Consider the following 21606-nt stretch of genomic DNA (forward strand, 5'->3'; position numbering starts at 1 on the left):
GTTAAGGATGTTAGATGAGCCTCTGCCAGCTGAAAGATGTTTGCAGCTATGGTCATCAGACTTCCTGACTTTGTACCACCCTGACGGTTCAAGTATGCCACTGCGGTGGAATTGTCTGAGTAAATTCTTACATTTGTTCCATGAATCTGCGGAAGAAAATGATATAAGGCACATTCTATTGCTTTTAACTCCTTCCAGTTGGAGGAACATATTAATTCTGTCTGATCCCAAGTATTTTGGGCCAGATTGTCTTCCATATGTGCTCCCCACCCAATAGGGCTGGCGTCGGTGGTAATTATTTTAGACGGGTCTATTATCCATGGCACACCCCGTGATAGGTGGTCCATGTCTAGCCACCAGGATAGCGATTCTAAGACATTACTGGAAAGAGTTATTCTACTTTCTAAATAACCGTCTTTCCCCTGAGCCGACAATACTTTGTACTGCAATTGACGGGTATGGAATTGTGCCCAAGGTACAGCAGGGATACATGATGATAATGACCCCAGTAAGGACATGGCCTTTCTTAGTGTCATGTAGGGTTTGCGTATTGCGTCTGATACCTTTGATTGTATAGTCAACCTCTTTGACTGAGGAAGAAAGCATTTCTGACTTACGGAGTCTAGCTGGATTCCTAGAAATGTCTGAACGGTTTCTGGATTCAGCCGAGATTTTTCGAAGTTGACGATCCAACCTAACTCCTGTAGGGACGAGATCGTATTAGATAAACGAGTTTTACATTGAAGTGCAGAGCTTCCTACCACTAGAAAGTCATCTAGGTAGGGTATTATCAAGGTATCTCGTTGGCGTAGATGAGCCATCACTTCTAGTATCACCTTAGTGAAGACGCGGGGAGCCATAGAAAGCCCAAATGGCATTGCAACATATTGAAAGTGACGAACCTTTCCCTCCAGGGTGACTGCTACCCTTAGGTACTGCTGATGTTCGGCATGTATGGGAAGATGGTAATAGGCGTCCTTTAAGTCTATTCCGGCCATGACACACCTAGGGAATAAGAGTTTTATGGATTCCATTTTGAAGGTATGATTACGCAGGAAAGAATTTAATTTTTTAAGATTTATGATGGTTCTAAATGAACCATCTGGTTTATTAATCAGGAATAAAGGGGAGTAGAACCCTTTCCCTTTTTGATCCTGGGGAACTTCAATCAGGACTTTCTTAGATAGAAGAGATAGGATCTCTATTTCTAGAGCCCTCTGTTGGTCCTGACCTTTTGGAGATGTTATTATGAAGGAATCCCAAGGGATTCGATCAAATTCTAATTTAAGGCCGTATTGCACAATGTCCAGAATCCACTGGCTGGATGTTATCTGTCCCCATTGGGGAAGAAAAAATTTTAATCTGCCGCCTACTTCCTGGTTAGCGGTATTTACGTCTCGGATTATGGGACCCGCTAAAAAAGGCACCTTTTTGCTTTGGGTCCTTCGACTCCCATCGCTCTCTTTGTTCAAGCGGCTTGTTCCTAGTAAAGGGGCGTCTCCTGAAGGCTCTCCTGTAGGATGGAAGATACTGGTTAGGGAAGCCTTTCTTCCTTTCACCTGCTTTATTCAGGAGTTCATCCAGCGTCTTCCCAAAAAGGAACTCACCCTGACAGGGAATCGCACAAAGTTTCGCTTTAGCTTGTGCGTCCCCCTTCCAATTCTTTAGCCAGAGTGCACGCCGGGCTGTGTTGACTAGGCCGGCTGACCTGGCTGCAAGACGTAGCGAGTCCACTGAGGCATCAGCTAGGAATGCTACTGCTTCTTTAATTTGAGGCAATTTCAGCAGGATAGATTCCCTCGAAGTTTTGCCTCTAATCTGTTCCTCCAATTGCTCCGTCCATACTAGTAGAGATCTTGCAGTACAGGTACTAGATATGGCGGGCCTGAACGCCCCCGTATTGACTTCCCATGACCTCTTTAGTAAAGCTTCTGCTTTACGGTCCAGCGGGTCTGTTAGGACCCCTGAATCCTCCACTGGTAGGACCGACTGTTTGGTTGTGGAGGCTACCGCAGCATCAACTTTTGGCACCTTTGACCAGGTGTTTAGGTCTTCATCGCTGAAGGGATAGCGCCTTTTAGAGGATGATGGTAAAAACCCTCTATTCTGCTTGTCCCACTCCTTTTTGACAATATCTTTGATGGTTTGTATGACGGGGAAGGACCTACGTTTCTTCTGTCCTAACCCCGCAAACATTATGTCCTGTGCTGATTTCTTTTCTTTCCCATCTGGGCACCCCATCGTGCTCCTGACAGATTTTATTAAATTGTCCACATTACTGTTGGGAAGACAAAGTCCCCCTTCAGTCTCGGATGAGCTCGGCTGAGATCCCTCTTCGTCTGAAGAAATACATACACCCTCTGACTCCGAACTAACCGGAGACCGGGACCTGCTAGGCTGACGGGTACTGGCGCTACTTGTCTGCGCCAAACCCTGCATCTCTTCTCGGATAATAGCTCTGACATCTGAGGGAGTCATGATATTTTCCTGCCGTAGAGTTTGCATGATACACTCTGCACACAGTTTTTTGGCATAATCATCCGGGAGGGGCTGCGTACATAAAGCACACTCTTTATGCTTAGATTTGTGTGTCCTTTTCTTAGTCTAGAGGAAGGATACAGGAGGAACATATATCAGCATATAGGAAGAGACTCTTTCAAAAACTCACCCAGTGAAGCTGACAGGTACCGGTTCTGGAGGCGGAATTCGTTTGGTGGTAGAACTCTTCTCTGGAGGTCGGCCACCACTCTTTGTGCTGCTCCTCGTGCTTCTCTCCCTGCTGGGAGAGCGCTGTTGCACTGCGGGCAGGTGCGCTTCGTCGGCCGGTGAAGCCATTTCACACACACCGGCCCGACGCTAGCGCTGCATTTTTAAACTTGCCGCCCATTCTCCTGCCTCCCCGGACCAACCCGGAAGTGCTCCCGCGACTTCCGGGTTAGACGCGCCGCTCTCACCACCATGCGGCCGCCAGAGGCTATTAAGCCGGCCGCTGCAGCGCGCGCGTCCTCACAGTGCCGGCCGGACCTACGGTGACCGGACCCGGACCGTGGATGTTTGGCCAGACGAGGGGGGAGGCTGCAAGCAGGGGCTCCCCCGCCGCTGCTTCTGGTACCGCAGCCCCTGCCGTTCCCACAGAAACCGGCGCAGGCGGGTGCATGGCCCAGGGATCCTCTTCATCTGTAGGTAAGCCGGGTCCCTGTAGGAACAGGAAACCTAAACTGAGGAGGAGAGGGGACCGCCTCCTTTTATTCTGTAGGTTTCCTGTTCCTATGGGCGGATCCCTCTCTCATGTGGGGTGCTGTCGTGGCGAAGGGTAAAATGTGTATTAACCCCTTTCTGCCATTGGACGTAATATTCCGTCCATGTGGGGTGGGCCTTAATTCCCAAGGACGGAATATTACGTCCAGCGCGATCGGCCGCGCTCACGGGGGGAGCGCGGCCGATCGCGGCCGGGTGTCAGCTGCTTATCGCAGCTGACATCCGGCACTATGTGCCAGGAGCGGTCATGGACCGCCCCCGACACATTAACCCCCGGCACACCGCAATCAAAGATGATCGCGATGTGCCGGCGGTGCAGGGAAGCATCGCGCAGGGAGGGGGCTCCCTGCGGGCTTCCCTGAGACCCCCGCAACAACGCGATGTGATCGCGTTGCTCCGGGGGTCTTCTACCTTCCTCCCTGCAGCAAGTCCCGGATCCAAGATGGCCGCGGATCCGGGTCCTGCAGGGAGGGAGGTGGCTTACCAAGTGCCTGCTCAGAGCAGGCACTTGGTAACGCTGCAGCACTCTGAGACAGATCGGTGATCTGTCAGAGTGCTGTGCAAACTGGCTGATCACCGATCTGTATTTTCCCCCCCTGGGACAAAGTAAAAAAGTTAAAAAAAAATTTTTTCAAAGTGTGTAAAAAAAAAAAAAAAATCCTAAAAAAAATCCTAAATAATGAAAAAAAAAAAAATATTCTTCCCATAAATACATTTCTTTATCTAAATAAAATTAAAAAAACAATAAAAGTACACATATTTAGTATCGATGCGTCCGTAACAACCCGACCTATAAAGCTGTCCCACTAATTAACCCCTTCAGTAAACACCGTAAGAAAAAAAAAAAAAAAACGAGGCAAAAAACAACGCTTTATTATCGTACCGCCGAACAAAAAGTGGAATAACACGAGATCAAAAAGACGGATATAAATAACCATGGTACCGCAGAAAGCGTCATCTTGTCCCGCAAAAAAGGAGCCACCATACAGCAACATCAGCAAAAAAATAAAAAAGTTATAGTCCACAGAATAAAGCGATGCAAAAATAATTATTTTTTCTATAAAATAGTTTTTATCGTATAAAAGCGCCAAAACATAAAAAAATGATATAAATGAGGTGTCGCTGTAATCGTACTGACCCGAAGAATAAAACTGATTTATCAATTTTACCAAACGCAGAACGGTATAAACGCCTCCCCCAAAAGAAATTCATGAATAGCTGGTTTTTAGTCATTCTGCCTCACAAAAATCGGAATAAAAAGCGATCAAAAAATGTCACGTGCCCGAAAATGTTACCAATAAAAACGTCAACTCGTCCCGCAAAAAACAAGACCTCACATGACTCTGTGGACTCAAATATGGAAAAATTATAGCTCTCAAAATGTGGTAACGCAAAAAATATTTTTTGCAATAAAAAGCGTCTTTCAGTGTGTGACGGCAGCCAATCATAAAAATCCGCTAAAAAACTCGCTATAAAAGTAAATCAAACCCACCTTCATCACCCCCTTAGTTAGGGAAAAATTTAAAAAATGTATTTATTTCCATTTTCCCATTAGGGTTAGGGCTAGGGTTAGGGCTAGGGCTAGGGTTAGGGTTAGTGTTAGGGCTAGGGTTAGGGTTAGGGTTAGGGCTAGGGTTAGGGCTAGGGCTAGGGTTAGGGCTAGGGTTAGGGTTAGGGCTATGGTTAGGGTTGGGGCTAGGGTTGGGGCTAGGGCTAGGGTTGGGGCTAGGGCTAGGGTTAGGGCTAGGGTTGGGGCTAGGGTTAAGGCTACAGTTAGGGTTGGGGCTAAAGTTAGGGTTAAGGTTTGGATTACATTTGCGGTTGGGATTAGGATTAGGGGTGTGTCTGGGTTAGAGGTGTGGTTAGGGTTACCATAGGGATTAGGGTTAGGGGTGTGTTTGGATTAGGGTTTCAGTTATAATTGGGGGGTTTCCACTGTTTAGACACATCAGGGGCTCTCCAAACGCGACATCCATCCAATTCTGCATTGAAAAAGTAAAACAGTGCTCCTTCCCTTCCGAGCTCTCCCGTGTGCCCAAACAGGAGTTTACCCCAACATATGGGGTATCAGCGTACTCAGGACAAATTGGACAACAACTTTTGGGGTCCAATTTCTCCTGTTACCCTTGGGAAAATACAATACTGGGGGCTAAAAAATAATTTTTGTGGGAAAAAAAGAGATTTTTTATTTTCACGGCTCTGCGTTATAAACTGTAGTGAAACACTTGGGAGCTCAAAGTTCTCACAACACATCTAGATAAGTTCCATGGGGGGTCTAGTTTCCAATATGGGGTCACTTGTGGGGGGTTTCTACTGTTTAGGTATATTAGGGGCTCTGCAAACGCAATGTGACGCCTGCAGACCATTCCATCTAAGTCTGCATTCCAAATGGCGCTCCTTCCCTTCCGAGCCCTCCCATGCGCCCAAACGCTGGTTCCCCCCCCACATATGGGGTATCAACGCACTCAGGACAAATTGGACAACAACTTTTGGGGTCCAATTTCTCCTTTTACCCTCGAGAAAATACAAAACTGGGGGTTAAAAAATAATTTTGAGGGGAAATTATTTTTTTTATTTTCACGGCTCTGCGTTATAAACTGTAGTGACATACTTGGGGGTTCAAAGTTCTCACAACACATCTAGATAAGTTCCTTGGGGGGTCTAGTTTCCAATATGGGGTCACTTGTGGGGGGTTTCTACTGTTTAGGTACATTAGGGGCTCTGCAAACACAATGTGACGCCTGCAGACCATTCCATCTAAGTCTGTATTCCAAATGGCCCTCCTTCCCTTCCGAGCCCTCCCATGCGCCCAAACGCTGGTTCTCCCCCACATATGGGGTATCAGCGCACTCAGGACAAATTGCACAACAACTTTTGGGGTCCAATTTCTCCTGTTACCCTCGGGAAAATACAAAACTGGGGGCTAAAAAATTATTTTTGTGGGAAAAAAATTTTGTTTCATTTTTACGGCTCTGCATTATAAACTTCTGTGAAGCTCTTATTGGGTCAAAGTGCTCACCACACATCTAGATAAGTTCCTTAGGGGGTCTGCTTTTCAAAATGGTGTCACTTGTGGGGGGTTTCAATGTTTAGGCACATCAGTGGCTCTCCAAACGCAACATGGCGTCCCATCTCAATTCCTGTCAATTTTGCATTGAAAGGTCAAACGGCGCTCCTTCCCTTCCGAGCTCTCCCATGCACCCAAACAGTGGTTTACCCCCACATATGTGGTATCAGAGTACTCAGGACAAATTGTGCAACAACTTTTGTGGTCCAATTTCTTCTCTTACCATTGGGAAAATAAAAAATTGGGGGCGAAAAGATAATTTTTGTGAAAAAAAAAGATTTTTTATTTTTACGGTTCTGCATTATAAACTTCTGTGAAGCACTTGGTTGGTCAAAGTGCTCACCACACCTCTAGATAAGTTCCTTAGGGGGTCTACTTTCCAAAATGGTGTCACTTGTGGGGGGTTTCAATGTTTAGGCACATCAGTGGCTCTCCAAACGCAACATGGCGTCCCATCTCAATTCCAGTCAATTTTGCATTGAAAAGTCAAATGGCGCTCCTTCCCTTCCAAGCTCTGCCATGCGCCCAAACTGTGGCTAACCCCCACATATGGAGTATCACCGTACTCAGGACAAATTGTACAACAACGTTTGGGGTCCATTTTCTCCTGTAACCCTTGGTAAAATAAAACAAATTGGAGCTGAAGTAAATTTTTTGTGAAAAAAATTTAAATGTTAATTTTTATTTAAGCAATAAATTACTTGGCACTCAGGAAATCTTGTTGCAAGATAAGAAATTAGTTTATTCAGTGCATCCAGTTCCAACTTTTTAAACGTTTTCGGTCTTAACAACAGACCTTCATCAGAAATAGTTTTTATGGGATACTGGAGGACGTAATAAAGTATATGAGGGCAATCAGAGGAGCCAGCGTCAGGTAGGTACCGGGACCAGAAAGCGCCTGAGAGTCTGGAGGAGGAGAGGAGAAAGCGCTGTACGGGGCGAGATGCTCGCAGGGGCAGTAGCGCTGGGTTCTCAGAGGACATCGGCGCCAAGCTGCAGGGGTCGCAGGGTTCCCGGGACTGGTCTTGCAACAAGATTTCCTGAGTGCCAAGTAATTTATTGCTTACATTTGACGGGTTGGATACCTAACTTGAGCACCGCCCAGAAGCCCTGAGTGCCGTGTGTACTATTGCTGTTAATTTTTATTTAAACATTCCAAAAATTCCTGTGAAACACCTGAAGGGTTAATAAACTTCGTGAATGTGGTTTTGAGCACCTTGAGGGGTGCAGTTTTTAGAATGGTGTCACACTTGGGTATTTTCTATTATATAGACCCCTCAAAATGACTTCAAATGAGATGTGGTCCCTAAAATAAAATGGTGTTGTAAAAATGAGAAATTGCTGGTCAACTTTTAACCCTTATAACTCCCTAACAAAAAAAATGTTGGTTCCAAAATTGTGCTGATGTAAAGTAGACATGTGGGAAATGTTACTTATTAAGTATTTTGTGTGACATATCTCTGTGATTTAATTGCATAAAAATTCAAAGTTGGAAAATTGCGAAATTTTCAAAATTTTCGCCAAATTTTCGTTTTTTTCACAAATAAACGCAGGTACTATCAAAGAAATTGTACCACTATCATGAAGTACAATATGTCACGAGAAAACAATGTCAGAATCACTGGGATCCATTGAAGCATTCCAGAGTTATAACCTCATAAAGGGACAGTGGTCAGAATGGTAAAAATTGGCCCGGTCCATAACGTGCAAACCACCCTCGGGGGTAAAGGGGTTAATCTCATCAGCTTTTCCTGCTCTAGAAAATCAAGAGCGCCGCTGGGATTCAACATCCATCCGGATAATATTTACCGTCAGTCAGATTCTGAACCCTAATTATGTGGATGAGGATCTGATGGTATAACGTGACTCCTATTGGCTGGCTGTAATCACGTGACCTGTCCGGGCTGTCACATCAGGGGATATTTCTGTATTATGTATTTTACTCCGTAATTAAAGGGCTTAGGGGCTCCCTTATCAGGAGATCCCCTAATGAGATGTAAAATAAGGATGCCAGATACTCGCCTGGCACCCCGGCGTCATCCAGCGATGTGGGGTCTCTGGGGGTCTATGTGACAGTTCCACGCTATGTCACGTGAGGCCTGCAGCCAATCAGTGGCCATTATTGCGCTCTCGCTTCCCTCGGATGTATGTCGGACAAGCAGCAGACATCAGTGTAGAATTCTATAATTAGGCTACGTTCACACTAGCGTTGTGCGCCGCTGCGTCAGCGACGCGACGCACAACGCACCAAAAAACGCGTGCGTCGTTTTTTGGCGAAAATCGGACGCAAGAAAAATGCAACTTGTTGCGTTTTCTTGGTCCGACGCTAGCGTCAAAAAAGACGCACGTGTCGGAAAACGCAACAAGCAAAAATGCATGCGTCCCCCATGTTAAACATAGGGGCGCATGACGCGTGCGTCGCCGCTGCGTCGCCCGACGCTAGCGCGACGCACACTAGCCGAACGCTAGGTGGCGGATTTCTCTGCGGGATTGTTGCTGGATATACCAGGCGGCGTGCGCTGTGTGTCGGCCCCCGCTGTGCGGTGCGTACTCACCCGCCATTGTCACAGCATTGATGAAGGCCGGGGGACTGGGATATGGCGCAATTGTAAAAAAAAAAAAACATATCTGTAGGCAGCAACCTGTGTAGGAAAGTGCCCCTGCCGGACTCTGCACAGGACACGCCGGGTCACCGCAGGAGGAGTGTAATAACTAGCATGCTCTGATTCCTGCCACTTCATAGTGTCACCATCATACATAACAATGCTGCCAGGGGGTACAACAAGTCCCAGCATCTCCACGGCCGAGCACTACACGTCACCTAGCAGTGGTCTCACCTGTTTACCCGGCTTCTCACACTGGAGACCAAAGCGATGTGGTTCCAGCTTGATACTGGGCAGGACACGCTGTTTGGTTGCTATAGAAACTCAAGGACCTGGCGTCACCAGCCTCTAGTCACTGGTCTCCAAGAACATGGCCGTGCGTGCCAATAAATGGAGGACTGGCGGCCATTTTCTCGGAGACAATAGTATCCAAGCAAGGTTCTTCCATTACAGTAAGGAGAAGGAAGCCGAGGAACACTTCTCCCTCTAGTGTTAGGACGTTCTGACGTCATCACGTTTGGATGTACGTGATGCGTAACGTTCCCGTGTGTTCCTGGAGGTTCCGCACTGAACTGCAGGCACCATGGCTTCCACGGCGGCTGGGAAACAACGGATCCCGAAAGTGGCCAAGGTCTGTAGAGGGAGCGGATGGGGGCAGTAGTGAGGCGAGTCTGCAGCTGTGCCCGGGACAGGGAGAGCTCAGTGCTAGCCACCCCTTGTGTGCCGGAGCCTTGTGCTGTATCCGGTGGCTGTAAGATATAGGATGGCAGGGAGTGGGTTAATGGTGCTCGTCTGTGGAACCGGAACTCCCAGCATGATAAAGCCAAACACCAGGGGGCGCAGTGATTCATGATGACCCCTAGATACCGGCACTGTCGCCATGGCAGCGGCTATGGGGAGAGCTGAGTGGTTTACACTTTACCAGATGGGGTCCGGGAAGTAAGACCCCAGTGATCAGGGGAAAGGGGCTGAAGTGTCGCCCTCCTCTGCGACTACAGACGGCTCACAGGAGAGTCTGGTCAGAGCTGGAGGAGAGCGGCACCAGGGGGGTCTCAGTGCCCGGACCCCTGTCATCCCGTCTGCTGATCTGTCTCTGATGTGTCAGAAGTTTCCTCGCAGCTCCGGGACCATGTAATGTTCGGACCACCCTGTGCTCCAGACTCGGAGTCTTGTGATATTTTCAGTCACTGGTGATTTTTCTGCATCTACACCAGGATCCTGCAGGAAAGTCTCTGCAGCGTCAGTGCGGGACATCACGGGTCCATCAGTACGGGACATCACAGGTCCGTCAGTACGGGACATCACAGGGCCGTCAGTGCGGGACGTCACGGGTCCATCAGTACGGGACATCACGGGTCCGTCAGTGCGGGACGTCACGGGTCCATCAGTACGGGACATCACAGGGCCGTCAGTGCGGGACATCACGGGTCCGTCAGTGCAGGACGTCACGGGTCCATCAGTACGGGACATCACAGGGCCGTCAGTGCGGGACATCACGGGTCCATCAGCGCAGGACGTCACGGGTCCATCAGTACGGGACATCACAGGGCCGTCAGTGCGGGACATCACGGGTCCGTCAGTGCGGGACGTCACGGGTCCATCAGTACGGGACATCACAGGGCCGTCAGTGCGGGACATCACGGGTCCGTCAGTGCAGGACGTCACGGGTCCATCAGTACGGGACATCACAGGGCCGTCAGTGCGGGACATCACGGGGCCGTCAGTGCAGGACATCACGGGTCCATCAGCGCAGGACGTCAGGGGCCCGTCAGCGCAGGACGTCAGGGGCCCGTCAGCGCAGGATGTCACGGGTCCATCAGTGCAGGACGTCACGGGGCCGTCAGGGCAGGACATCACGGGTCCATCAGCGCAGGACGTCAGGGGCCCGTCAGCGCAGGACGTCAGGGGCCCGTCAGCGCAGGACGTCACGGGTCCATCAGCGCAGGACGTCACGGGTCCATCAGCGCAGGACGTCACGGGGCCGTCAGCGCAGGACATCACGGGTCCATCAGCGCAGGACGTCAGGGCTCCGTCAGCGCAGGACGTCAGGGGCCCGTCAGCGCAGGACGTCAGGGGCCCGTCAGCGCAGGACGTCAGGGGCCCGTCAGCGCAGGACGTCAGGGGCCCGTCAGCGCAGGACGTCACGGGGCCGTCTAGCCAGGTCCTTCTGTCATTACGAGAGCCGCTACCAGACTCCTTGTCAGCGGCTGTTCTCACCAAAAGCAATAGGATTGTCAGTCCATAATCGGACATGCCGGATCATTCTCTTCCCTGATTTCATCTGTTCCGGGAGAGTCAGCAGGTCCGCATTCACATCACACTGTCAGCTCAGCCCTTATGGTGGAATTTTATTTCAGATATTTGCTTGTGATCATTGTGTTTGCAGACTGATTTTCCGGCACGAGACAGATTTCAATCAGATCAAATGGGCATTTACACAGCAATTTTGGTCTGATTGGACAGAAGTTGGTCAGATATCTATATGTGTGAGTGTACTGTAAGCCATTTTCATCAGTGCTAGAAAATTTGTAAAATGGTTTTTATTTAGAATGTAAGGCTGGCCATACACATTAGATGGGCGTCAGCCCAATGATGCTGCAGCCAATCGCTCAGCCGACCGTCTCGTAGACGAGCTCTTGGTCGTCTTCTCTGTGAGAAAGCCGCTGACTGCTTCGTATCTCAGGGAGAACAATGAGATCTGAGGTCTGCAATCAGTCAGTCAGCCGGTGCCCCTATACACCTTAAGGTACCGTTACACTAAGCGACGCTGCAGCGATACCGACAACGATGTCGATCGCTGCAGCGTCGCTGTTTGGTCGCTGGAGAGCTGTCACACAGACAGCTCTCCAGCGACCAACGATCCCGAAGTCCCCGGGTAACCAGGGTAAACATCGGGTTACTAAGCGCAGGGCCGCGCTTAGTAACCCGATGTTTACCCTGGTTACCGTTGTAAATGTAAAAAAACAAACACTACATACTTACATTCCCGGTGTCTGGTCATGTCCCTCGCCGTCAGCTTCCCGCACTGACTGAGCGCCGGCCGTAAAGTACAGCGGTTACGGCTGGCCGGCGCTCACCAGTCAGTGCGGGAAGCTGACGGCGGGGGACATGACCAGACACCGGGAATGTAAGTATGTACTGTTTGTTTTTTTACATTTACAACGGTAACCAGGGTAAACATCGGGTTACTAAGCGTGGCCCTGCGCTTAGTAACCCGATATTTACCCTGGTTACCAGTGAAGACATCGCTGGATCGGTGTCACGCACGCCGATCCAGCGTTGTCAGCGGGAGATCCAGCGACGAAATAAAGTGCTGGACTTTCCCCAGCGACCAACGATCTCCCAGCAGGGGCCTGATTGTTGGTCGCTGTCACACACAACGATTTCGTTAACGATATCGTTATGTGTGATGGTACCTTTACACCGTTATTCTGAACCCGGAGATATGGACATTAGTCTAATGTGTGTAGGGGCCTTAAGCTGCTACTTGTAGTCCTTCTGCCAGTCATGTGATAACAATAGTTGCAGCCAGTGTCAGGTGTGTGTATATACACCCTGTATGTGCATCATGCAGTTAACACTTCCATTCTCTTCATAGGTGAAGAATAAAGCCCCGGCTGAAGTGCAGATAACAGCCGAGCAGTTGCTTAGAGAAGCCAAAGAGAGAGAACTTGAGTTACTGCCACCTCCACCCAAGCAGAAGATCACAGATGAAGAGGAACTCAATGACTACAAGTTAAGAAAAAGAAAGGTAAGCGCTGGGTGGTACAGCTTAAAGGGGTTGTCACATGTCCTCCTGTAGGAGCGCGCCAGTTCCCAGCCTCATGCTTGCGATGAGCGAGGCGCCCCACCTGGATTGACAGTTCAGATCTGCAGCGTTGTTACACCGCTGGCACAAGCCGGTCGCTCTACCTCTATAGCATTGGGGCTGACCTGTAGCAGGAGAGATCAGCGCTCTCGAGCTCCATTGGAGAAAGGTTGTGAGCTCTGTGAAGATTTGATTACCAGAGCTGGGCTGTAAGTGGTGACTGGTAACTTAGGCAGCAAGCAATAAACAATAAAATTAAAAATTCTCTCCGGTCTTGAGAACGATTTTCTTGAGAGGATTTTTAATGACAAGTAACTGTGCCATTTTACCTATAAAAGAGCACAGGAATAATCATTTAAGGGGGAATCACTGTTCCAACCATCCATGGAAGCAGAACTTTTCTGAGGGTCTTTTTCCTCCATATGTGCGGCTGATCATAATTTTTCTCTCCTCCGGAGTATTTAGTTTTCTTGATGTTTTAGTTTTAGTCTTTCTCATAAGGTATTTTTTTTTTTAGCTCCCTGCACTGACTTCCACCTGAGCTTGTGCTATATGCTACAGCCAACCCGAGTGCACAGACTAAGATAATCAGGAAGACTTACCAGCTGGCATAACCACTGACCGGGCAGGGATTTCACACTACCTCTATCCTATTAGACGGCATCTTGTGAGACACTATTCTATATACCAGTTTATCATGTAGCTTCTGTTTTAATGTAGGATGTAGAACTTAAATTAGTGAGGTGTGTGGGAACACACTTTACAGTCATATCTGCACATCATCATAATGTATTACTGTCTGCAAGATATTATGCAGCAACTTCGATATTTTTGATTTTTTTTTTTTAAATTTTCAGACCTTTGAAGATAACATAAGGAAAAACAGAACTGTTATTAGTAACTGGATAAAATACGCACAATGGGAGGAAAGTTTAAAAGAGGTTCAAAGGTAAGTACACAGCTTGATGTCATTGGTGAGGGTCCACAAGCCCAGACTTTACTGGATTCCTAAACCGGCACTTCCATTTTCACATGCTATTTCCATTAGATTGTAATAAGGCAGTTTTCCAACCAGGATCATGGTTCCCTGGGATCTGTCACTGTGACATTGATCCTTCCAGAGGTAGGTTCTAAAATTCTGCTTGTCAGGATAGACCTTCATTCAGATTTCCATTTTTTATGTATAAGTTCTGCTCACATTTCAGTTCTTGTATATTTTTTTTTTTTATGGACTGAGTGGTCTGCACCAAAACACGGAGACATGTCTCATTTTGATCCGAGTCGCTAATCAAATTCACCAATGCAAGTCTAGGGGTTTCTGACAACATTGGACTCCATATGTCTGATTTCCATGTTTGATGCGATAAACCCGGGATATCTTCCCATGCACACACAAAAAAAGAAATGATGAAAATGATTTTAGCTTACAACAAAAATCATGAATGAAGCCCAGCACTGACAAGCTGGTTAATGCACTAGAAAAAGCAAGTGCCTAAAAAAGACACCTATTTGGTGGCCTCCCGTCCATAACGGCTCATGCTATAAAACTATTTCATTATGCATCCTACAAAGTGAGCGATTAAAGGAAAAATTCCAAAAAATAATGTTAGTACTGCTGTTTTTGGCCATCCCACCTGAAAAAAAGTGGTGAAAAAGTCATATGTATCCTAAAATGGTACAATAAAATCTGCAGCTTGTTACACCAAACACAATTCTTCGCGCATCTCTGTATACGGAAAATGTAAAAAAGTTATGGCTCTTTGAACATAATGACCAAAAAAATAATAATTTTTTTGTGCAAAAGTAGTAAAACATAAAGAAAATTTGAGTCTCCGTAACCGCCTCAACCCATAGTGTGAAATTATAACATTATTGATCTTGAACATTGAAAGCGGAAAGGAAAATAAAAAATACCAGCGCTTCCACTGTTCATACATCCCTCCTACCAAAAATGGGATACGGAGCGGCAGAAATCATGTGCACCCACATATCTATGCAACAGTGAAGAGGTCATGGGCCTGTCAATATGTTGACCATTATGTTTTATTCTAAAGTAAGTAACTGTAAACTAAGTGTTGTTGTTATCGTCTCCACCTGTAGAATGAAGTTAAAGGGGCTCGGTCAGCTCAGAATGACTGTTCAAGCCGAGCACAGGCAGGTGCATCACGGCAGGCCAATTGCATATATACACCTTCCCACCTACTTGTTTTCCCTCTATCTCCTCCCTTCGGCTCTAGGAACCCAGAGCTGTCAATCAAAGAAGAGGGGAGAGTGGAGATTGTTTCCCTCTAGCAGGTGGGAAGGTGAATTTACATTATTAGCCCCGCGATGAACCCCTGAGCCCAGCCCCGCCATGAACCACCGAGCCCAGCCCCGCCATGAACCACCGAGCCCAGCCTCGCCATGAACCACCGAGCCCAGCCCCGCCATGAACCACCGAGCCCAGCCCCGCCATGAACCACCGAGCCCAGCCTCGCCATGAACCACCGAGCCCAGCCTCGCCATGAACCACCGAGCCCAGCCTCGCCATGAACCACCGAGCCCAGCCCCGCCATGAACCACCGAGCCCAGCCCCGCCATGAACCACCGAGCCCAGCCCCGCCATGAACCACCGAGCCCAGCCCCGCCATGAACCACCGAGCCCAGCCCCGCCATGAACCACCGAGCCCAGCCCCGCCATGAACCACCGAGCCCAGCCCCGCCATGAACCACCGAGCCCAGCCCCGCCATGAACCACCGAGCCCAGCCCCGCCATGAACCACCGAGCCCAGCCCCGCCATGAACCACCGAGCCCAGCCCCGCCATGAACCACCGAGCCCAGCCCCGCCATGAACCACCGAGCCCAGCCCCGCCATGAACCACCAAGCCCTCTGCTTAGTTTGAACAGTCATTCTGTGCTGACAGTCGGGTATCCTGCACCTGTCTTATCTATTAGATTAGGAGACATATATGTGTAGCGTAATCAGTGCAAGGAATTTGGCAGCAAAGATCGCTCCCTCTGTCAGCCCATGGCACCCCTGCAATGTGATCGCTGTATGGTGATTGATGGCCTAACACTGGCCTCAGGGTCTCGTATATAATATACTACAGCCATTAGATTCCCCCAGAGGCGAGGTCTATCAGGCTGCTTATCAATCTGACACTGACAGCCTGGATACTGCCCTGCACTACATCTATGCGGTCAAAGGCTTGCATGTTCAAGTCCCCTCGTGGGACTAAGACCCATATCATATGCCAAAAATGACACGTTTGATACCACACTGTTCATAAAAATCCATACTGAATAAGTATTTATCCTTCATGATGAATGCCACTAATAAAAAAAAAAAGAAATTGCCAATATTGCTGTTTTTATTCATCACAATAAAAGAAGTGTCATAAAAAAGTCATAAATATCCCAAGATGGTACCAGTTGTGCAAAAAACAATCCCTTACAACTCTGTACACATGAAAGTGTAAAAGTTGTAGCTCTCAGAATACGACAACCCAAAAATAAAGTTTTCCTGTGCAAAAGTAATAAAGCATGAATATATATGAATTTATTCATTAGCTTTATTTGCATTGACCCACAGAATATGTCCATTACGCTGCGTGACAGATTATCTGATGGTCCGTCCTCTGCAAATCTCTGTATTAAAATGTGATGCGCCTGATACGTGATCACCAGGGTCGCTACGTTCTCGAATCGTCCAGTTGAACAACCCCTTCCTGGACGTGGGCATTGGATATATAATCGCTCCAGCTCTTAAAGAAGCACTCCCATTAACATTTTTACTGGCTAAGCCTGTGTGAATGTGTGTGTAGTGTAGGTGCATTAATATACTTGCCAATCTCTGTCTTCTCCGGTTTCCAGCGCAGCTCCAGTCCTCTTCTGAGTTGCTTGATGGCTCTTCCCACTCGCTGGCTCACACTGAGGTCCATGGAGTCACGTTTGCTCCAGCTCACACACGGAGCCCAGTGCAAGCCGGCAAGTCAGAATGACCATCATATGTGCCCGAAGTGGAGCGGCACTGGAAACTAGGGAAGGCAGGGATCAGTGGGGAAGTTCCTGCACTTACCCTTGTATAGTAGTGATTCTGACTAGTATTTGGGCCTCCTGCCCTGACTGTTGGTTGTAATACTCGTTTTACCTTTCTCAGTCTGAGGATTTGTTGTTTATGCCTCCATAGATCACGATCTATATACGAACGCGCCTTAGATGTGGATCACAGGAATATCACATTATGGCTCAAGTACGCCGAGATGGAGATGAAGAACCGCCTGGTTAACCATGCTCGTAACATCTGGGATAGGGCCATCACCATCCTTCCCAGAGTCAACCAGTTCTGGTAAGCAATCTACCCGGAGGACCATCGTGCTCAGACAGGTTTTGGCTTGTGACCTCAGTGTACCACATTTCATATTTCGTTATATAAAGGTATAAATACACTTACATGGAGGAGATGTTGGGCAACGTGGCTGGAACAAGGCAAGTGTTTGAGCGCTGGATGGAGTGGCAGCCTGAAGAACAAGCCTGGCATTCCTTCATCAATTTTGAACTTCGGTACAAGGAGGTGGACAGAGCTCGCTCCATATATGAAAGATATATCCTTTCCAATGCAAAAAACCTTGCTTTCTCCACTGAACCAGTGTACAGCATATCTGGCACTCGGCTGAATAGTATGCTTGGGAAAACTTTTGACCCCACGTTCTTCCAGCCGTATACTGGACATGTTATTTACCCATCTGGCATGCTTAGGGAGCCTTTCTCTTTTTTTTACGTTTTTTTTTTCTGTGCCCAAAAGTCTAAATAATGAAAACCATGTTCGCATTGTCTATCAAAGCTAATTAAAAAAAAATAAAAAAAAACAACACTGGGACCTAAAAGCAAAAAAAAAAAAAAAAATATATATATATATATATATATATATATATATATATATATATATATATATATATATATATATATATATATATATATATAATTTTTTTTTTGTGTGTATATATATATATATATATATATATATATATATATATATATATATATATATATATATATATATATATATATATATATATATATATACATAATTTTTTTTTTTTTTTTTTTTATTTGTATAGCGCTACTAATTCCACAGCAGTTCAGACATCATCACTGTCTTGATTGGGTTCCACACTCTAGATTCCCAATCATTATGTCTTTAAAGCACAGACGGAAACTGGAGAACCCGGAGGAAACCCACACGAACACAGCGGGAACATACAAACTCCTTGCAAATGTTGTCCTTGGTGGGATTTAAACGCAGGACCCCAGTGCAGAAAAAATGGAGCAAAAGCCATAATGAATTTGATGCAAGCATAAAATAGCACTAAAAAAGTGATGGCTCTATGTGTTTCCCTGGTCTGTTTCAATGATAATGTCTAAGCTTATTAGAAATAGAAATAAAAAGTGCTTTATTTAACACAAACCATTCAATTGGCATTAATGCAAAAATATCCATCCGCTGCACTGGCGTTTCTGGACCGGCTGCCTAGGAGAGGAGGTTATTTTATTTATTTTTTTTTTACCCCAACACTGAATTGTGAGTTTGTGTCCTATATTAGTGCTTTATGTGGAACCACCCAACAAAAAAGATCCGACGGAAGAAAAAAATGCAACATTTTAGCATAATCGTTCTTGTCAAAAAAAAATGTTTTCAACTTTTCTAGCAAAAACTATTGAATCTGGGGCTATTGTGTTCTTTGCCTGTTTTCTTCTTTACGTCTGGCTTTTCCTTAACATACGTGCACTCGTCATGGTACACCCTGATGTAAAGAACTGGATCAAGTACGCCCGATTTGAAGAAAAGCACGGTTATATAGCTCATGCAAGGAAGGTTTATGAGCGCGCTGTGGAGTTCTTTGGTGAAGATCACATGGATGAGAATCTGTACGTAGCATTTGCCAAATTTGAGGAAAATCAAAAAGAGGTGAATGTCTGATTTTTCATTATTTTTACATTTGATTTGGACATAACTAGAATTCTGCGCTCTGCGCTAATCTTTTACTATACACCTGTACTGACCTGCGCTAATCTTTTACTATATATCTGTACTGATTTGTTCTGATCTTTTGCTATATACCTGTGCTGATCTGCCCTGATCTTTTACTATGTACCTGTGCTGATCTGCGCTCATCTTTTAATGTATACCTGTTCTGAACTGCGCTGATCTTTTACTATTTACCTGTGCTGATTTGCGCTGATATTTTGCTGTATACCTGTACTGATCTGCGCTGATATTTTGCTGTATACCTGTACTGATCTGCGCTGATATTTTGCTGTATACCTGTACTGATCTGCGCTGATATTTTGCTATATACCTGTTCTGATCTGCGCTGATCTTCTGCTATATCTATATACTGCCTCTGTTCACTACTGAAAGGCTTAGTGGGACTATGTGTATGGAGGCGTCATCACTCAGAAGCTTTGCCTTCAGAAGAGGATATGCGAAGTCTAATGGAGAGCACAATATTTTTTCATAAAAAATCTGTCAGTAAAATATTTTGGTTTGTCTGTGTGCAGCTGAGGGCTCATACACTTCTTTGGAGGCCCGTTTATGACTTGAGATGTGATTGCATGTGTGTGTGTATATATATATATATATATATATATATATATATATATATATATATATATATATATATATATATATATATATATATATTTTGTACATCATGTATAGTGTTTAGACAAACAACATTGTAAGCGTCATACTTGTCCTAATTTGTGACTAAATGTAATATGTCCCTTGTCCACAAGGTGGCAGTATACAGTTTTAAATCATTCACAGTTTTCTTGTAATGCTGCAGGCCAAGTGCATTCTAGAATACCTTATAAGACGACCTTTTAACCCCTGAAAATCTTCTTAAGTCATGGGTCGTCTTATACTCCGGGTGTCCTCTTATAGGGTGTGTGCGGACCAATGTGCATATGGTGGGTGGGGGGGGAGTTGTCCTGATGACGAAGAGAGGGGGCGTCTCACAAGGAAGGTGTAAGTGGAGTATCCCCCTATTACCTCATTGTGGCAGCGATGCTCTCTGTGCCGGGGGGCGGCAGCGGCTCCTCTTTGTGCAGTGTGGGGGCTCTGTGCTGGGGGCGGTGGCTCCTCTTTGTGCAGCGTGGGAGCTCTATGCGGGGGGCGGTGGCTCCTCTTTGTGGAGCGTGGGAGCTCTATGCGGGGGGCAGTGGCGGCTCCTCTTTGTGCAGCGTGGGAGCTCTATGCTGGGGGGCGGCGGCGGCTCCTCTTTGTGCAGTGTGGGGGCTCTGTGCTGGGGGCGGCTCCTTTTTGTGCAGTGTGAAGGCTCTGTGCTGGGGGCAGTGGCGGCTCCTCTTTGTGCAGCGTGGGAGCTCTATGCTGGGGGGCGGCGGCGGCTCCTCTTTGTGCAGCGTGGGAGCTCTATGCTGGGGGGCGGCGGCTCCTCTTTGTGCAGTGTGGGGGCTCTGTCCTGGGGGCGGCGTATATTTGTGCAGCGTGGGAGCTCTATGCTGGGGGGCGGCGGCGGCTCCTCTTTGTGCAGCGTGGGAGCTCTATGCTGGGGGGCGGCGGCTCCTCTTTGTGCAGCGTGGGAGCTCTGTGCTGGGGGCAGTGGCGGCTCCTCTTTGTGCAGCGTGGGAGCTCTATGCTGGGGGGCGGCGGCGGCTCCTCTTTGTGCAGCGTGGGAGCTCTATGCTGGGGGGCGGCGGCTCCTCTTTGTGCAGTGTGGGAGCTCTATGCTGGGGAGTGATGGATCTTTGTGCAGCGTGGGAGCTCTGTGCTGGGGGCAGCGGGGGCTCCTCTTTGTGCAGCGTGGGAGCTCTATGCGGGGGGCAGCGGCGGCTCCTCTTTGTCCAGCGTAGGAGCTCTATGCTGGGGAGCGATGGATCTTTGTGCAGCGTGGGAGCTCTGTGCTGGGGGCAGCGGCGGCTCCTCTTTGTGCAGCGTGGGAGCTCTATGCGGGGGGCAGTGGCGGCTCCTCTTTGTCCAGCGTAGGAGCTCTATGCTGGGCCGCGGCGGCTCCTCTTTGTGCAGCGTGGGAGCTCTATGCGGGGGGCGGCGGCAGCTCCTCTTTGTGCAGCGTGGGAGCTCTATGCTGGGGGGCGGCGGCTCCTCTTTGTGCAGCGTGGGAGCTCTATGCTGGGGGGCGGCGGCGGCTCCTCTTTGTGCAGCGTGGGAGCTCTATGCTGGGGGGCAGCGGCGGCTCCTCTTTGTGCAGCGTGGGAGCTCTGTGCTGGGGGGCGGCGAGTCCTCTTTGTGCAGCGTGGGAGCTCTATGCGGGGGGCGGTGGCTCCTCTTTGTGCAGCGTGGGAGCTCTATGCGGGGGGCGGTGGCTCCTCTTTGTGCAGCGTGGGAGCTCTATGCTGGGCCGCGGCGGCTCCTCTTTGTGCAGTGTGGGAGCTCTATGCGGGGGGCGGCGGCGGCTCCTTTTTGTGTAGCGTGGGGGCTCTATGCGGGGGGTGGCGGCGGCTCCTCTTTGTGCAGCGTGGGAGCTCTATGCGGGGGGCGGCGGCGGCTCCTCTTTGTGCAGCGTGGAAGCTCTGTGCTGGGGGGCAGCGAGTCCTCTTTGTGCAGCGTGGGAGCTCTATGCGGGGGGCGGTGGCTCCTCTTTGTGCAGCGTGGGAGCTCTATGCGGGGGGCGGTGGCTCCTCTTTGTGCAGCGTGGGAGCTCTATGCGGGGGGGCGGTGGCTCCTCTTTGTGCAGCGTGGGAGCTCTATGCTGGGCCGCGGCGGCTCCTCTTTGTGCAGTGTGGGAGCTCTATGCGGGGGGTGGCGGCGGCTCCTCTTTGTGCAGCGTGGGAGCTCTATGCGGGGGGCGGCGGCGGTGGCTCCTCTTTGTGTAGCGTGGGGGCTCTATGCTGGGGAGCGATGGATCTT

At 48.3% G+C, this 21606-nt stretch overlaps 2 protein-coding genes across 2 annotated transcripts in view; one reads left to right on the plus strand and one right to left on the minus strand.

The window, feature by feature from the left end:
* The window catches only part of CFAP61 (cilia and flagella associated protein 61), a 411230-nt gene extending 401948 nt beyond the window's left edge, over positions 1-9282 (minus strand). Inside the window, exon 1 of the mRNA XM_069768933.1 lies at positions 9163-9282. The gene's annotated coding sequence lies outside the window, so the exon portion shown is untranslated. The remainder of the gene's footprint in view (positions 1-9162) is intronic.
* Positions 9283-9427: 145 nt separating this feature from the next.
* Positions 9428-21606, plus strand: part of CRNKL1 (crooked neck pre-mRNA splicing factor 1) — a 32399-nt gene continuing 20220 nt past the window's right edge. The window contains exons 1-6 of the mRNA XM_069768934.1: positions 9428-9559; positions 12527-12679; positions 13594-13685; positions 16906-17064; positions 17154-17320; positions 18506-18684. Of these exons, the coding sequence (XP_069625035.1) occupies positions 9512-9559; positions 12527-12679; positions 13594-13685; positions 16906-17064; positions 17154-17320; positions 18506-18684 (798 nt within the window). The 5' untranslated portion in view covers positions 9428-9511. The remainder of the gene's footprint in view (positions 9560-12526; positions 12680-13593; positions 13686-16905; positions 17065-17153; positions 17321-18505; positions 18685-21606) is intronic.

Source organism: Ranitomeya imitator, chromosome 5, assembly GCF_032444005.1.
Source record: "Ranitomeya imitator isolate aRanImi1 chromosome 5, aRanImi1.pri, whole genome shotgun sequence".
Classification (NCBI taxonomy): domain Eukaryota; kingdom Metazoa; phylum Chordata; class Amphibia; order Anura; family Dendrobatidae; genus Ranitomeya; species Ranitomeya imitator.